The following is an 18,581-nucleotide window of genomic DNA, read 5'->3' on the forward strand; positions in this document are numbered from 1 at the left end:
CTTAATGATTCTATGATTCTATGTTTGGTTGATAAAAATCCCACTGGTATCAAAGCTGGGATAATCAGAAAAAGGTGATCATAGGTTGGTTGGAAACTGGAGTTAAAAGTGTAAGAATAAATTTTTTTTCTCTTTGAAAAAATGATTCAGAGGTATTTTTAAAATCTGAGAGGAAGCTAGCAGTATTTGTCTCTAACACAGTTTTAGTTAAGTATTATGGACATGCAAGGCATGTAAGTCTCGGGCTTATTAAAATCTTAAACTAAAAAAGTTGGTCTAATGATTTTTTTGTTTGTTTGATAATGTAAGGTCTAACTTGCCTGTTCAGATTTTCTACTTTTGACCCTTAATGCTGGGCTTTGCTATTGATATTTGGCAAAATGCAATGCATTCTAATGTCTAGTTAAATGAAGATTACTGTGTTTTCCAATTTCAGCACTAAGTTGTTTTGGGGACTCTTTAGTTGGACTTAGTTGAAGTGGGTGCTGAATGTGTGTGAAGGGTATTTCATTACTACTGAGTAATACTTTATAATCCCAATTAGTAATAAGGTATTTCAAATTCACTTTTTAATGCTATTTAAAAACTTTTTTGGAGCAGTATGGTTAAGAGACAAGGAAGTGAAATGGTAATAGAAGCGTTCACATAGGTGCTTTTGTTTCCTTCAGTTTTCTCAAGTTTGTAACTGATCAACAGCTGTTGTTGTCTTAACAGGCACCTTTGCAGATTCATGTTGCCATGCTTGCCTTGAACCACTTCCAGGAGAACTTTGGTCGTGGACCGAACATTGGGTAATGCAGCAGTCTTGTGTTTGCTAAGCCTTGAATCAGACAGATTTTTCCTTCTATTGTAGTTACTGGTTTGATGTGCAGCAGGGTACCTTGTCTGTCTGGTACTTAATAGATGACATAGAAATGAAAAGTTGAAATCTAGGTGAAAAATGTTACCTAATGCATGTCTGGGTTTGTAACAGGGCTTTCCCAATATAGCAGTGGCACTTTCTGGGCCTAGGTAGACAGAAAATGCTTCTGGAGGAAGTCCTTCTCTGTTCCAGTTTTTTCACATTGTGGGGTTAATATGGAAAAGTTGTTTCAGTGATTCCTGAATTATCCTGTGGCTTATGGATTTTTTTTTTTTTAAAAAAAAGTCTGAAGGATTTGTTTTTCATTGTCAGTATTTTTTTCAGCTGTGGTTCTTGATGTGCATAATTTTGAGTTAAACAAGACAAAACTACTTACAAAGTATAAATCTTAAGACTGGACTTGCACATGGGCTTCTCCGTTGAGACTCCTGTTCTTGAGCTAACTGTAACATTTAGAAGTGCATCTTTAATGCTTACTGTTAAAGCCAATCTAGATTTCCAAACTCTTCCTACTGTATCTAGTGCTTTTTCACCATTGATTGTGTTCCTAGAAGGACTCTGGAATGTTTAAGTGATCATTATTGTTTCTACCCTGGTGTCTAGATGCCTTCAAGATGCTGAGGAAATGCTGAAAATAGCCATGTCTATAAGTGAAACACTGGAAAACAAAGTGAGTAAGGAATCATTATCATTATGAGTCGTTTCTGATGCGCTCATTTACTTGTCTAAAGATCATGCTTTAGCTGTTGGTCCTTGTTCTGGTCTTTGCATCCATCTTTAGATGGATCAGCTGGCTTTCTGAAGGCCATGCAAGGAAGCAGAATGGTGTGTCAGCATGGGTTCAACCGAACATTCACCTGACATGAAGGCTGAATCCTGTGGCTATGTGAATCCAGTTTTTAGATAAATGCGTATTACAAGTACAGGGTATACAGTGGATCTGTCTTGGCTGGAAACCTTTTTGCTAGTCAGAGTGAAATAATTTGTCTGTCTTTTACTGAAAAACAATAATCTATGAAACTGTCAAGCACTGACTTGCTCGATTGAAGGGATAAATCTGTTGTTATTATGTCTTATTTTTCAGCCTCAGGTGAATGGAGATGTAGTGAAATGGCTGTCTAGGACTGCTCAGGGATTTCTAGCTCCTCTGGCTGCAGCAGTGGGTGGTGTTGCTAGCCAGGAAGTCTTGAAAGCAGTAACAGGAAAATTTTCTCCATTGCAACAGTGGGTAAGGCTGTCTTTGGTTTTGGATTTTTATTTTGACAGTGGTGTTATGAATGTATGGTTGTGTGAGAATGCTATGTGATCAGAACAGCCTGAGCAACTTCTATAACAGGGGAAAAAAAAAAAAGCCTTGAGACTGAATTTAGGAAAATGTGCACAATAAAAGTGCATCCAGTTTTAGTTAAAATTTTCATATTTGGGGTTCAGACATCACATTCTTTTTTCCCCACAAGCAAGGAGAGCATTGCCCTGTCAATGCATGGCTGCAAAGGTGTGATATAGTCCAGATGCCAGCTTAAGCAACTGTACATAAGAGCAGTGCTTTCAGACTCTCAGGATAAGTGTCAGAATTTGGAGGGGTAACATGCCTGTCAGAAGTCAAAAGCTTGCGGCTCACGTTTCAGTGAGCTTTTTTTTCCCTCTGTGTCCAGGTGCTTTTTCCTGTCCACTAAAATTGTAAAGTGAACCGTAGGGAACTGAATGCTGTATAGTCTTCCACTGACAGTAAAAACTTAGTGCTTCTGAATTTCTAGACTGTTGTGCATAGAAAATACTTACTTTGTTTCTTAAATGAAAATAACATGAATGTTTTTCACAGGTTTTGATTGTTTTTTTTTCTTTTTTTTTACAGCTATATATAGATATGCTAGACATTGTAACACCTCTAGAAAAGATGGGCTCTGAAGAATTTCTCCCACGGTAAATATAACTACAATCTGCTGTTCTATGTACTGTTGTTTACGGGAGGGACAGGTTTGAGGTGGAGAACGTGTGTCCTATTTGAGCGTGGGAGGAATAGGAATTATAGAGGACTTGGTCTGATTTTCTTAGTTCATGTCAAAATGCAGTTTGGCATCAATGATACTACTGTGATAAATGGCAACTTACTTGTCTCCTATGCCTTCATAGGGGAGATAGGTATGATGCCTTGAGGGCTTGTATTGGAGACTCTCTGTGCCAGAAGCTGCATGATTTGAATGTTTTCCTGGTGAGTATGACTGACACTGTTACACTTTTTGCAAATGCTTTGTCGATACAGCTAACATCTTCAAAATAGTGAGAGCTGCCCTGATGATGTGTGCCACTGCAGAAAAAATGGTCCAAAATTGTAATGGGACTTGTCTATTATACTTGCTTTTCTCTTGCGTTTCTGACTCTAAAAATGTAATTTTCTTTAGGTTGGCTGTGGAGCGATAGGCTGTGAAATGCTAAAAAACTTTGCACTTCTTGGTGTCGGTACTGGGCAAGACAAAGGATTGGTAAGTCACCTGTTAACCTCACTTTGCTTATTAAAAAGTATGTGACAAGGAATAATTAAATAATTAGACTACTTAAAAATGTTAAAAATCTAAGCCTTATTTCAGGTTGATCTCTGCGCAGAGGGTAAAATGGCCTCAGAGTGGAAGTAGTATGCGATTAGAAGCAGAACACACTTGGAGCAGTCTTACTGTATTTTGATTTTAAAACAAGTTTTAATCAGTCAGTAGAGGCAGAGCTGTTAGCCACAGTGGATGCCAACAGGAGTGCTTTGTTTTGACAAGTTTCTGTAGAGATTTCATCAAGATTATTGCTCAGCGCTACACTTAAATTGTAACTTCAGCTGTTGCTTTTGCCCCTTCTGACTTAGGTTACAATTACAGATCCAGACTTGATAGAGAAATCCAACCTGAACAGGCAGTTTCTTTTTCGACCGCATCACATACAGGTAGGCTTTCTTGTTCAGTAAACTTTCTGGACTATTGTTCTGTTCCCCTGTCTTGTGTCCCCACCGAGAGCTGAACTTTTGAGTGTATGTACTTCTGTCCAGAAAAGACTTAAAAGGCTGTAATGAAATCCAGTATCTTTTAAAACAATACCTAGAACTATGTTGGCATCCCACTATCACTAGTATCAGTTGAGTAGAATTGGCTGGTCTGATCTTAATTTGTACTGGTCTTTGACTAATAAAATGTCTCAAACTTGAGAATAGGATGAGGAATGCTGTGTTGCATAAGAAGCTGCCGTGGGTTAATATGCCAGAAATGCTTTACTATACCATTGAAATTCGGGGAGAATAAAAAAAAACACAACAAAAAATAGATAGACAGCACTGGTGGAAGTGTTCTCAATAGAAGAACTACTGCTAATGGAACTTGACGAAAGTTGCTGTCTTCTGACTTAATTCAGTCTTCATTAAGCTGGTAAATAGCTTGGCCAAAAAACATGTACATTCAGTAAATGCGTGATACAGAAACTGTTAATTCCTTTGAAGAAGAGAGAATATCTCTGTACTTGCAAACACAGCACAAAATAAAAAAGGTGGCTTGGATCTTCACAGCAATGGGGAAAAGGGATTCCCCTGCCCAAAATCCAGCAGCTGAATTTTCTGCCTCCTGTTTATGTCTAGCAAATCTGGGAACAGATTACATTTTGGATGGATAGATAAATGGAAGGTGAACTCTGCAAGCTTTCAGAAGCCACATTGTCTTGGGTTCTGCTGTTCTAAGCGCTGATCCCTAGATAATTGAATGTAGCATGGTTAGAAGTGTCAGGTAGGTTAAGGACTCTATTTCAGTTTAGCTTCTGAAATTGGCTTTGTGTGGAATGCCTTGCAGTAATGTGATTGTTCACAGGTGTTTGATATCTATACTGCATAGACATAGTCACAATAACTGATGGGTTTATCCTCTGACAGTCATGAACTGGTCCTTTCTTATGGCATTTTGAGAGCATGAGAGGCAGCATATGGCATCAGTTTCAGTTACTCGATACAGTTCTGCTGCACCGTTTAAGTACTTTCACCTTGTGGTCTCTGACGCACTACTTTAAATAAAACTAAAAATAAAACTAGATTAATAAGATATTTATTGGTGGGGGGGGTATATGATTAAAGAATTTCCTTTATTGTATGTTTTGCATACTAATATTTCTGTCAGTGAATTATTGTCTGATCAGCAAATGAAGTCGAGACTTCTGTGTCTCAGAAGTTCTTTATCTGAATATTGTTGATATATATATATATGTATTTATACTTTCAGAAACCTAAAAGCTATACTGCAGCAGAAGCAACTCTGAACATCAATCCTTACTTAAAGATTGACTCATATATTAATAAAGTTTGTCCAGCCACTGAGAACACTTATAGCGATGAGTTCTATACCAAGCAAGATGTGATTGTGACTGCTTTGGACAATGTGGAGGCAAGGAGATACATTGATAGGTAGGTTGTGGAAAGGAAGCGAGGGCTGCTTTTCACATTCTTATGTGAATTCTGCTTTTTTATTCTTAATCTTCCTGATCTGCAACTGCTTGTAAGATCTGATAGCTAATTGCTCAGATTTATCTTGCTCCTTTATAGGGATGCTGGCTGGGGGGAGGATGGGGTTTATACTCATGGTGGAAAACAACTCTGATGTCGTGCAGCTGGTACTGTTCACGTGGCAGAGAGCCTTGGAGTGAGTTCTTGGAAGTGAATAGCTGTCAAGGTCTGATGAGAGGGAGAATACTGTGGCAGTCTTAAGGTTGAATTATTTATGCATAAGCATATGTATTTAAATTTATAAGGGGGGTGTTTATATTTAAACAAAATTACTAATGCTCCTAATCCAGACAGGGTCAGGTTTATGGTATCCTGATCTAACTTGAAATAGCTCTTCCTATTTAATCTCTTGTTTTCAGGAGTTTGGTGTAACTTTCCACTCTTCGGAAAGTGCCTAGAGTTAATTCTGGTTACACTCCAGTGATGTCTGCAAGGCAAGAGTGTAGTGATTACGCTGTGTTCTGATAGTCTGTGTCTTTCCATGTCAGTCGTTGTGTAGCAAACCTGCGTCCTCTTATAGACTCTGGAACTATGGGAACGAAAGGACACACGGAAGTTATTGTGCCCCATCTGACAGAATCCTATAATAGTCACGTAAGTGTTTTTAAGACCATCGCTTACTTTCTGTAGCTAGTCCCATAATGCCCTCCGATTCTTTAATCGTTTATGTATCTGTCTAAAATAAGTGGCCTATTTGGGTTGCTGAAGATCAGTACTATTCGGAAATAATTATTACTCGGTTTCTGAAGAAAAGCTCACAGGAAATAAAATTTGAGCAGACTACAGATATCATGTCTGCTACCTAGCTGATGATTACACCTAGGCTAATAATTAAAAGTAACTACTATATGAATCATGAAACACAAGCTTTGGAAAAAGTCCTAATTTTGAAGCATTTCCAAGGGACTGACCTTTTTTTTTGTCCCCTTGAAAACTCCTTTCTAAATAAGAATCTAGTCCCACAATCGCATTGCAGACTGGTTTTGTACTTGTGGGTTTCTTTCTTAGGACTGCCTTCTGCCTGCTCATTCTGTTCTTGGTGAATATCACCTCCACAGGCAGGTAGGAGAAACACAAGCCTCTAGTGGCTTTTGTTTTTTTGTGTTTTAGAATTAGTCTGCCAGTTTCCACAAGCATACATAACAGTTTTGTTTGAATGGGGAAGGGGGAAATGAACCTTCAGACTCCTGCGTTTAAGTTCTTGTGAAACTGCCTTTACAAGGTAGAAATTTGCTGGTTGAGAACACCTTGAAATGGTGACACGTGGATACAGAGACAGGACTTTGAGCATCCTAACGGTTTTGCTAGGGTCCACAAAGAAAGAAGTCTTTCTGGCCTTGAGTGAAAGCACGTATTTCATGTTGAGAGTGTATGTGAATGCGAACTGCACATCTTGGAAAAGCTGGCTGGCAGTTTCTTCTGTTTGTGTTTCAGAGTTCAGCTTTGCTTTCCAGTGATACAAGTTTAGACTATTCTTCACAAGCAGGAAGTGATATGTTAGTGTTCATAAAACAAATCTTGTTCTAAGCATAAATAAGCCACCTTATATTTTGTAACAGTGGAGTTTTAAACTTATATAGTCTAGAAATTCTTGGTGCTATTATTAGCAATAAACTTTAATAAGCCTGCATCTATACGCAACTCTCCTTAATTACAGCGGGATCCACCAGAAGAAGAAATACCTTTTTGCACCTTGAAATCCTTCCCAGCTGCAATTGAGCATACGATACAGTGGGCAAGAGATAAGGTAGGGGAATAAGCTTACTGGCGTTCAGCATAACTTAATGTATATTTGGAAAGGTAGGGGATCTGATCTACTTCTTGCAAAATGCCATATTTGTTCTTTTTATTTTCTAGTTTGAAAGTTCATTTTCTCACAAGCCTTCATTGTTTAACAAATTCTGGCAAACCTATCCATCAGCAGAAGAAGTTTTACAGGTAGGGGAATGTTGCCAGGGTAAAATACAGGGTTTAAACTAATGCTTTATGGATTTTGTTTCTATTTAAGTTCAGTGAGATTTGGGTTATTTTCTGACTTTATTCAGAAAACCTGAAGACTTATTTGGCCAAGTCATTAGTTGATCTTTTATGGGAACAGTATTTCTGGTGTGTCTTATAACTAAGAGCCGAAGTCTGCTTCTTTAGCTCATGTGTACTCTGTACATGATGTAGAAATATCAGAAATACTGAGCCACTGCTAGCGAGTGTATAGTAGATGTCACAGTGATGTGCAACCAGCTGGGAAAAATAAAGGGAAGACTTAGTTTCAAGTGAATTCAATTATGTAATAAATTAAATTGCTTAATACCTTTTCTTGTGAGTCTATAATGGCCTATGGTCCATAGGGCTGGGTGGAAATAAATCAAGTAGACCACAGCACCTGGGGAAAAACCCAGTGGAGAGGATCACATAAAGGATAATATTTCACAAAGTGACCCTCTGTTTCCTTTTGCCTATAACTTACTAAAAACATATTTACTGTTTGACTGGATTGGGAGAAATCTTGTCTGTTTTAACATTTTCATATTTCCTTCTCGGTCTAGAGAATAAAATCAGGGGAGAGCTTAGAAGGCTGTTTTCATGTTATTAAAACACTCAGTAGAAGACCGCGAAGCTGGACTCAATGTGTGGAACTAGCAAGAGTAAAATTTGAGAAGTATTTCAGCCATAAGGTAAGTAAGACCTGGAAATGAGGTGGCACTAGACTGATGAGGATTTTGGAAAATTTGGTAGCCCTAATAACTAGGTGTCCAAGTCTTTGCACTCACTTCTGTCTCTTTATAAATAACAAACTGTACTTGAAACTTAAAAATGCTGCATCCCTTCTTCTTTCTACTGTACGGCTTTTAAGTCTAGCTTATTAACACACTCCTAGTGGCTCTGTTCAGTAGTCCCCATGCAGTTTCCTTGGCATTTTTCCAGCTGACTAGGTATTGTGTTTTTCCAGAGCAGCAGGATTATCGGATGTCTTTTAATAAAGGACAGTGGCTTTTTGTTTCGCCCACTAAACTTTTGTTACTGAACACATCTTCATATTCCTGATTTTCTCAAAGGTGTCACAGAAAGGTTGGCTGAAATAAAAGCCAGTCATTCTGAGAATCTGGTTCATAGTGTTGCTTAAAGTATGTGTGTGTATAATTTTGTAGGAAAGATGTGATCATGATGTTGTGTATTAATAAACATATAATATCTGTGTGTATGGAAGCTCTGGTGGTAGTTGTCGTATTGAGAAAACATTGCATTCCCAATTGTGAATCCGTATGCAAGAATCCTAAAGTGACAGCAGGGTGGGGGGAACGCTTCGCTTGTTGGAGTGTCTTACTTGGACTTTGAACAGGTGAGGCAACATTGTCATCTTTGTCCTGTGAATGAATGGGCAAGTCACTCCGTCTAGTAGTACTTGTGTCTTTAAGCTCTACATCTTGACACAGGCGTCTTAGATTTTCTTAACTCCTTAAATTACTTCAGCTACGTATTGGAGTGTCTTAAAAGCTGTATCAAGATTTCGCACTATTACTAAAAGAAGGCTTGATTTAGTGTGGTCGTGTCAATGTGTATATGACAAATTACCAAAGCTGCTCTGGCTTTTCCTCTAGGCTCTTCAGCTCCTTCATTCATTTCCCCTTGATACACGATTAAAAGATGGAAGTAAGTACAAATGCCCCTTTGTGCCCATTGTGAATTCATGGCGTACGTCATGCGTTGCTGTTCCTTATTCCTTAGGATTTCATCTTAAGTCTGTCTTCTTACCAGGTTTGTTTTGGCAGTCACCAAAGAGGCCACCTTTCCCAGTGAAGTTTGAATTTAATGATCCTTTGTGAGTATGGTACTACCACTGATGCATTTTATAGCATCCTGTAAAACTCACCCTACAGTAGAAAGTGCAAGGCAATGGCTTTATAGCACTAGAAGTTAGACTGGTACTTGATAGGTACCAGTGCGTAGTCTTACGCTGTGGCAGATTCGGTGAGCTGTCTCATACTTTCACTGCAGGTAATTTAACTTTCACTGACATGGGATTGGGAGGTGCTGTGGGAAGTTCTGACAACATCTAATGTGAAATGGCTTAGAACAAACCATTTCATTTATTGCATGACTACAGAATTACTGAGTTGTTGTTGTATCCCCCTGCCCCCATCGGCCCACATTGCAAAATACAGGATGTGCCAAATTAAATTGACTACCTAAAATGACCTAGTGCAGGGACCCCTTTTCTTCTTCATCAAAATTTGGGTCTGATCTAGATGGCTTGGTTATTACAGATAACTTAAAAAAATTGATGTGGTTGAAGGATTGAAAAGCCTTTATCTGCTGCATATCTACACCTGCTTTGAGAAACTGTCCGGATCGCCATTTTTAGTTTGAGTGAAAACTGAGATCATGGCAAATAGCAAAGTATTTCTAAGGTGAAGCTTTTTATTATCATATTGATGCCATGTAAGCATTTGTAGTTGTTTTCTTGACTGCAGAGGCTAAGGAAATGTGGTTTTCATTAAATAACTCTTCACTCATCAAAGTTTGCTTAGTTTTGGGGAGGGCTTCTGAGTCCCTCAAAATCTGTCACCTGTTTTGTACTGTGTGTGCTGAAGGGTGGAAATTCTGTTTCTCTGTGTGTGTTTTTCAAGACCTCTTTGAATATGATTGCAAACCTTTGGGGAACTGAAGTAAAAAACCAAGCAAACAAAAATAATTGTGTTCCTCTTTTCTTCAGGCACTATGGTTTCATTTTGAGTGCAGCAAAACTCTTTGCAACAGTGTACTGTGTTCCTTTCACAGAAAAGGTAATCCATACTGTAACAGTGTTCTCATTACATAACTTGGATGTATGTGTTCAGTTTTGGCCTGATGCCCAGTTCCCAATTCTTTCCAAGAACTGATCAGAAACTGATTAAAGTGATTCTTAAAGTAATCTATCGTTCAGCACTGGCTGTTCAGCAACTGCTTACATTTAGTCGTCTTTATTTAAATCCCTAACCCAGCGAAGAAATGAGCAGTGTATTGGGTATTTTCAGTAAGCACTGAACTCGGGAATTCTTATTTTGATGGACCTATTTCATGTGCAATATAATAACTGAATTGGGAGAAGATCTCTTTAAGGCATTTTTTTAATTGTCTTAGCTATGGTCTGGGAGGTTTTTTTTTTTACTACTCACAGTGTCTGTGATGATAACCTTTGTTTTTCTTGTTACCCTTTTTCTTTTCTAATTGGGTCTTCCTGTAAGTCCTGTTTACACTTCAGTTCTGTTCAGTTTTCAAGTGCTAGGCACTTCACACCACTCTGGTTCACTATGGCAACTGAAACATCATTTGGTGTTTCAATGATGATGTTTCACTGAAACATCATTGAATGTTTGTGGGATTTTTTGGTTTTGGTATTCTTTGAAAATGTTACTGGGTATACAATCTTTTTATGGGGGCCTTTTTGAGTTGATGTGAATTTAAATTGTTTTTCTTAAAAACCATAACAGGATTTGTCAGAGGAAACTATTTTGAAGATTATTTCAGCTGTGAAGGTACCAGAGTTCAGACCTTCAAACAAAGTAAGTGTGATACTTAGTTTAAAGGAAAAAAAAAAAGTCCACAAGCAGTGTCCCACATCTCCCAACTACTTCTTGCATTGATGCCTATGAGAAATAAACAAACTAAAATGTGTTTTGGGGAAACAAGAGTGTGGCATACAGGACTGCTTCAACTTGATATGGCCCATACAGTTTTGCTTGGGTTTTTTTGTTTGTTTTTTCTTTAAAATATTTTCATATGTTTCTTACAGAATTTTATGCACTTCAATTTGTGCCCATACCCCCTTGTCCTGTCACTGGGCACCAGTGAAAAGAATCTGGCTATGCCTTCTGCGCTTTCCCCCCGTCAGATATTTATACACATTGATAAGATCCCACTGAGCCTTCTCTTCTCCGGGCTGAACTGTCCCAGCTTCTCCTTGTATGAGAGATGCTCCAGTTCTTTAATGATCTTTGTGGCACTTGGCTGGACTTGCTCCAGTAAGTCTACGTCTCTCTTGAACTGGGGAGGAAAGACTGCAGGGAAGACAGAAAATCTAGTACACTTCACACTTGTGCTGTACAAAATTCATGGATTTTATTACTCAAGCACTGCACACACTTGCAGGTTGTACAGACTGATGAAACTGCAAGAAAGCCAGATCATATTCCAGTCAGCAGTGAGGATGAAAGAAATGCTATTTTCCAGCTGGAGAAGTCTATACTGTCCAATGAAGCTCTGGAAAGTGAGTAGTGCAAACTAGCTTCAAAGCTTAGTAACATCTTGCAGTTGCACTGCCAGTAGCATGATATTCGGGTCTTTGGATAAAGCAGTTCTGTAATTCTGCAAGAAGCAGATAGCTGATATCTAAAGCTTTCTGAAGTGCCATACAGATAACTGTCCTTATTGCTTGACGTTACCCTATGCTTCTGTATTTCTGAGATTCCTGCACGTTTTAGGGTTCTCTGTTATACTTGTATGTAAGTACAACCCTGATGACAGCAAGCAGGCAGCAGGGAATTGAACTGTAAGGAGGGAAAGGGTGCTGGCTAGATCCCAGATGGACTGAAAGTGATTCTGGTATGAGAAGGATGAGAGTTACTACTTACAGGAATCAACCTGAAATTACCCTAAATTGTGAAGGCTGTTAGTCATCTTCAGCATCTTCTAGATATGTTAAAATGAGGATGCTTGAATCCCATTTTTGTGCCTGGCCTCATGAAGAGGTCATTGGGCAACAACTACATGCATGCATTTTTAGCTTGTGAACACAGGGGAAAAAGATTAGCTTAGCTCTAACCCATCCCATGGAGAGTCAACCCACACCTCTGTCTCCCATGCTACTGAGTCCGTAGTGAAATGGTTACAGACGAACAAAGTTTACAGACGGAATTCTCCCAGGATGGAGCAATAGCGAGGTGGGCTATATAAGAAACATCCATAGAACTGTCCAAAATCTATTCCTGGTGTTGCAAGGAAAATAAAATTATGGAGCTCTGCTGGTATTTCTTTCATTACTCACTTTTAACAGCTGGTATTGATAGGGGCATTTCTGCTTCTAACGTGAGAAAGCAAGTTATAAGTAAGGCACCAAGCTCCAAAATGTGAAATTTTAAATTTAAGGTTCCAGTTCCCTATAACTTATGTTTAGAACATCTTCAGTTTTCTAATAATAATTTTTGCTCTTTTTTTTTTCATGACCAGATGACTTGCAAATGAAGCCCATCTGCTTTGAAAAAGATGATGATAGTAATGGGCATATAGATTTCATAACAGCAGCTTCAAACTTGCGAGCCAAGATGTACAACATTGAACCAGCAGATCGGTTCAAAACAAAGCGCATTGCTGGAAAGATTATTCCTGCAATTGCAACAGCTACTGCTGCAGTATCGGGGCTGGTGAGTATGCTTTTTAAAATGCTTAAAATGCATATTTCTTTCTCTTACTGTTCCTTGCCTAAAACCACTGTTGTCTGGATATTGTTTAACACTACCCTGACAGAGCCTCGTTAAAGAAATGGGTTTATTTCAAATTTAATAATCATCTTTTCTCATGTACCAATACAAAAGGTCACTCTTGGTTCTAGATGTGGTAAGCCCTTGGTGCTTTTATTTCTGATCTGCTGCCCAGAAAGAGGAGTTAGAGATCAGCATTTTGGTTTGTTTTCTGCAGTTAATATTAATTTCTCTCAGAGTCCCACTGCCAAGAGTGGAAAGGATCTGTTCTCTAGTAGTTCACATCCATGCACCTCAACAGAACTGCATGCTTTATGGAGGTGTCTTGAATTAAACAATTTTGGAAGAGTCCTACATTAGGAACACTTTTGAACATTTTAAATATTTCCATTAGCAGCAACAGAACTGATTTCTGCGGCATATTGGGTTGCATCTCCAGATGTGATTTACTCTGCCGATTGGACAAAGGCTGATCTCATTAACAACTTACTCTGTAGTTGCTGGCCTTTCAACTAAACTAGTGTTGATAACACAGTACCTAAAGCCTCTGTTTGGTCTCATGGAAGTATGGGATTCTTATTTGCTGCAGGTTGCACTGGAACTCATCAAAGTTGTGGGTGGCTACCCAGCTGATGCATACAAGAACTGTTTTCTGAACCTAGCCATTCCCATAATGGTCTTTACAGAAACTGCTGAAGTAAGAAGAACGGAAATCAGGTAGGAAGGACAATGGCAGAAGGGCGGTATTTGGAAACCTGGTAATTGATGCTTAGAACTTGGTGAGCCTTTACAAGAAGTGCGAAGTTTGTACAGTTATTAAATCCAGATAACCAGGTTAATGCCTTATGTGGTCGCAGAGCAGAACTATGATGGAACCACAGTTCACGGTCATGCTCTAATTAAACGTTACAGATATTGAAGGTTATTTTTTTCTTGTTCTTTAAACTTGGAAGATCATGAATCACTTAGTGCTTGCTATCAAACTCTATTATGCATTTACTATGTACTGCTAAAGGTGTAAGTGATATTCTTAGTACCACCAAGGGTGTCCCCTAATGCATTGCTCAAGAACTTCCTGTTTGGAAAATGCAGCACATACTCTTCTGTCCTAATTTTAAAAACAGTGGTTTTAAGGGCTTAGTTTTGTTTTCAGTGGAAGCTGTTGCTAGTGAGGCTTTAAAAATCTAGGTAAGTTAGATGTGCGGCATGGTTTTTGGTAAACATCCTGTCTGCACAGACTGGACACGCTTCTGCATCTTAGTCAGTACAAGAGCTATTTTTCAGTAAGTCTGAAAACTCAGTAAGTTCATTGCAAGATACCATGTTTACTCAGAGTTCTTACTGTGTCTTGTGCTTAGCCAGGTCAAAGGGCTGGAGAAATGGCAGCAGAGAGGGAAGAGATTTTTGCTCAAGACAAAACAGCAAGTTGCTGGAAGAGTTAGCAGTTCTTCAATACACGTTTAAAGGAAGTGCCTGAGTTCACATTCTAAAGTAACAACCAACATTTCTCTTTTTAAAACAGAAATGGGATATCATTTACAATCTGGGACAGGTGGACAATTTATGGGAAAGAGGATTTTACGCTGTTGGACTTTATAAATGCTGTCAGAGTAAGTTATCGTCTGTTGTACCAGGTTAATACAAGATGAGAGGAAAGGGGTTTCTTGTTTTGGGTTGTTGGTTTGGGTGGTTTTTTTTTTTCTTTTACCAAGTTATTGTTCAAACCAGAGTAATTCTAGAAAGAATTAATGTCAACAGGAATGTCTCTAAGTAAACGCATCCAAGCCTATTTTCAAATTCCTTGTTAACTTGATTGGCTCAAATGTATCTTAATAAAACTTCTGTCAGTGTCCATGTAAGTTTTCTGGTTGGGATCCTATGGTTTTGAATATTTTTTGAATATATTTTGTAGTATTAGCAGTAGTAGTATCTGCTGGCTTGTGCAGCTGTCCTAGTCCTTTAATAAGTTTTAATTTGTGAATTCCAGGAGAAATATGGAATTGAACCAACTATGGTTGTACAGGGAGTCAAAATGCTGTATGTTCCTGTGATGCCAGGTCACATTAAAAGATTAAAGCTGACGTAAGTATAACTGGAAAATGGATCGAGGGATGCAAGTGCACGTACAAATTACGTTCGCTGTTGTATCATAAGGGCGTATGTTTGACAGCAATATTTTCTTTCGAAGTGGTTGCTAGTTGTTAATATTTGGGAAAGAAAAAAGGTAATTTCTTCCTTTTGAGGGGGGGGGAAAAAAAAGGGAAAGTAAATTAACTTCTGTGGTGAGGGCAGGAGACTTGCAAAATGCTACTCTGATGAATGCCAGAATGAGAAACCCAAAGAAGTCTGACAGTAAGTTTTTTTTTGGGAAAGAATGTACCTTGATTCAAGCAGAACAAGACTAATCCAACCTTTTTAAACTGGCTTAAAATGAATGGTGGTATTTAGCAACTTAGCTCTGAAAGAATGAGAAAACTTATTGAGGAAGGAGTTAATGTGTTGGTTGCAGATTGAGATTTCTGGAAGTCTGTTCAGTTCATAGTAATTCCTTGAGATTCTAGCTCACTTTAGCCCTTTTAAAAATGAAGACATTTACAAGTCTTTGCAGTGCCGCTCACGGACAGGAAATTGGGGTATAACAAACTGGAAGTTTGGGAGGGTGTGAAGGCAGGACATTGGTTTTTGACTGACAGGCCTTTGCAAAGTAACAGCCAGATCTCACCCAGATTTAGTTCTACCTTAAATGTTGATTGAACTTCTTTAGTTCAAAATTTGTTCCTCACAGCTCCTGTGAAGTGTATGCTGGTCAGTGCTCACAGGCTTTGCTAGAGCAAGTAGATGCATTGATCAGTACTGTTTCGAAGGTCTGCCAGTAGGTAACGTCAGGCAAAGTAGTAGTATATGTTATGTGCAAGCTACTTCAAACTTCCAGGGAGAGAAGAGCCTCTATGTTGGTACTGCCTTTAGAGTGCCTGGCACACTAAGATATGAATTTACAACCTATCTCAAAGTAAGTTGTTTATGTTCTTTCCCCTACAGCTGTAGAAATCATTTGGAATGAGTGGGGTGTGTAATGAAGTCAAAGGCATTGTGTGCAGCTGCCTCCTTGTGAATATCAGGATTTCTTATTACCCTGAGAATCTGTTCAAGCTTTCCATGTAGTTACAGCAACTGTTCTGTTACAAACAGTCCCAAAAGCTTTATAAGATATTTGCCCAGCAAACTCTGGTCTTGCTTGTGTGTTTGTTTTTTTCTTAAGGTGTTTAAAATCTTTCTCTCGCTGTAATATGACAAGCATTGCAAGACTCTGTCTTCATTTCAGAATTACAGCATTGACTGGTAGCATACTCCTTAAAAGCAAGTTTTAGAAACATAGTTATCTGCCTTGCTCTGTAGCTTGGGGCTTCCTCATGCAAATTGATATGACCTCAGTACCTCTGCTGAGCAGAGGCTAATGTTTTGTGTTCTTGCAAGGGACCAAGTACTTTGGGGAAAGCAGCTTTTTGACCTGCGTGCTAAAGCATAGCCAGAAGGGAAATCCTTCCCTAAGGGACATGTGAGGAATAGAAATGAGTGACTGTATTCCCCCAGCCTCCTAGCGTTTGAGCTTGCCTCATGAACTGGTGCTCAGAGTTGGCAAGAAAATAATTTTGAGACATCCAAAGATATGTAATGAAAGTGAGGTTGATTGACCTTCTACTTCAGTATTTTATTGGGCAACTTCCAAGCAATAGCTGTAGCTTTTGAGATTGTGGAGAGCAAAAGGGGGGAAGTTGCGCTGAGACGTGACACGCTTACCTAGTTTAAACTCACATTGTGGTCATAAAGGAAGAAGTCCCAGATCCTGGCTGTTTCGCCCCCGCCCATTGCCATTCGCCTTCGAAATTCAAGGACATAACAAGTCTTAACTCCAGTAGAATTACTTTCCATCAGAACTCTGTATCTAGTGTCTGCACTGGAGTGCTTCTCCCTAATAACGTATTAAAACCAGCCATTATTGGTAGACCGAGAACTTACTCCTCTTCATTGTCCAGAATCCTGCACAGAAAGCTAACTTTGCCTTGTGCCTCATTAGGACGCCAAAGAGAAATCATGTTGGTGAGGAATCCCTTCCAAAACTGGCCATTTTCTTTTCTCTTTTGTGCTGAGCACTTGTTAGTGAACAACGTAATAGCTCACTAACGGGCTAAGTCTATCAAGAAAATGGAATACCATTTGCTATACCTCAGGTATAGCAAGAGGAACAGCTTTTGTGTCAAAATTAAAAAGCGGCTTATTCTCCATTTTAATCTGGTTTCTAGTATGTTTGGCTTCATTGCTGGCAGTGAAATTCATCTTAGTCTGGCCCTGAATTCCCACTGCCAATCCTCCTTCTCGTACGTTAACAACCTGTTCTTCGTTTCCCTGTAGGATGCAAAAACTTGTGAAACCATCAGCTGATAAGAAGTATGTGGATTTGACAGTATCGTTTGCTCCAGAGACTGATGGAGAGGAAGACTTGCCAGGGCCGCCAGTGAGATACTACTTTGTTCAGGAAGACAATTGATGGCAGAGACACAAAAGTCACTCCTGGACCATTTGTTCTGAAAGGAGTGTGCTAATTTTCAGCTATTAAAGATGGTACTATATATTTCTTTTTGGTGAAGCCTTAATTAAAGCAAATGGTGAAAATCAGTGGCTTTGCACTGAAGACAAACTGGATTTATGTTTCATCTGCTCCCATTTTCTTCAAACCTGTTTGCTCAAAGGAGGATTGGTCACTCCATGAGATGGAATGTCCAGTACAGTCCTTACCTTAAAGACAAGATTTGTATTAACTTGTGGGGAGCTGAAGAAAGCAAGAAGAATGGTGAACCTAACAAATGGTCCCCATGAGCAAATTAGGTGTTACTTAGAGAAGAGTGCAAAAACTGGGGAAACTGCCATTTTACGATACTCCTGGTATTCTAAGAACAACTCAAATCGATTTCATATATTACTTAATTCTCAAACAAGAATTTCATTCTTGCCATCTACACGTGAGATTTAATCCATCCAAAAGGTTTAAACTCCCACTTAAAAGCAGATGAACTGCTTTATTGTGTTGTCGGTGCTCTCTTCTGAACAGTTAAGTGATGCTATGTGTCAGAGCAGCTATCTTATGTCAGTCTCAACATGGGAACATAGGGAAGCACGTCTTGGGTAGGTGTAAATTGTCACAGCTCCCCTGGAGTAGAGAGCTGGAATGGTTGATTATCTGCACTAAGACTGTTCTTTGGGGAATACTGCAATATGGGGAAAGTGGAAACCTATCGGAGAGCTGAGTTAATACTTTAAACAGTAAAACTTTGTCTTCAAGAAAGAGAAAAATATTTGGTGTGGTTGAGCCTTTCTGCCCTCACCAAATTAAAAACACTGTAGCAAATGATGACTTTGAAAGGAGGAAAAGGCAAATGGCTCTAGATGTTTGTCATAGCAAACACTGTTTCCTCAGCTGCTCCTTTTGGTACCATTTCCTTATAGCGAATGGTTATGCTGTACACCTGGCCACAGCACAAGTCTGAGTTGCACTGAACACTGAGGTTTTTATCATCAGTCAGTTACTAGGATATTTAAGTAGAAAGAATCTGCTTAATCGGAAATAATTAGGGACCAGCTTTGCTGCTGTGGTGAGGCAGAGATGTGTTACAGAAACATCTGTGACACCACCTTACTTTCTCTATCATTTAAACACTGGATAGTTGAGCTGGTAGTTCTTTTCTCC

At 39.0% G+C, this 18,581-nt stretch overlaps 1 protein-coding gene across 1 annotated transcript; it reads left to right on the plus strand.

Annotated features, from left to right (window-relative positions):
- Positions 1-714: 714 nt before the first annotated feature.
- On the plus strand, positions 715-17,859 carry UBA6 (ubiquitin-like modifier activating enzyme 6; the record flags this gene model as incomplete). The annotated part of the gene is made up of 23 exons (XM_009587509.1): positions 715-791; positions 1,466-1,532; positions 1,947-2,090; positions 2,718-2,785; positions 2,996-3,074; positions 3,265-3,345; positions 3,714-3,791; positions 5,104-5,285; positions 5,873-5,978; positions 7,042-7,131; positions 7,242-7,322; positions 7,928-8,056; positions 8,981-9,032; positions 9,138-9,201; positions 10,096-10,165; positions 10,853-10,924; positions 11,511-11,628; positions 12,415-12,417; positions 12,588-12,781; positions 13,428-13,555; positions 14,361-14,448; positions 14,826-14,920; positions 17,249-17,859. Coding segments are annotated over 23 exons (2,202 nt in total), but the record flags the coding sequence as incomplete, so codon positions are not given.
- Between the last annotated feature and the right edge of the window lie 722 nt (positions 17,860-18,581).

This window comes from Fulmarus glacialis, unplaced genomic scaffold (assembly GCF_000690835.1).
Source record: "Fulmarus glacialis isolate BGI_N327 unplaced genomic scaffold, ASM69083v1 scaffold17711, whole genome shotgun sequence".
Lineage (NCBI taxonomy): Eukaryota > Metazoa > Chordata > Aves > Procellariiformes > Procellariidae > Fulmarus > Fulmarus glacialis.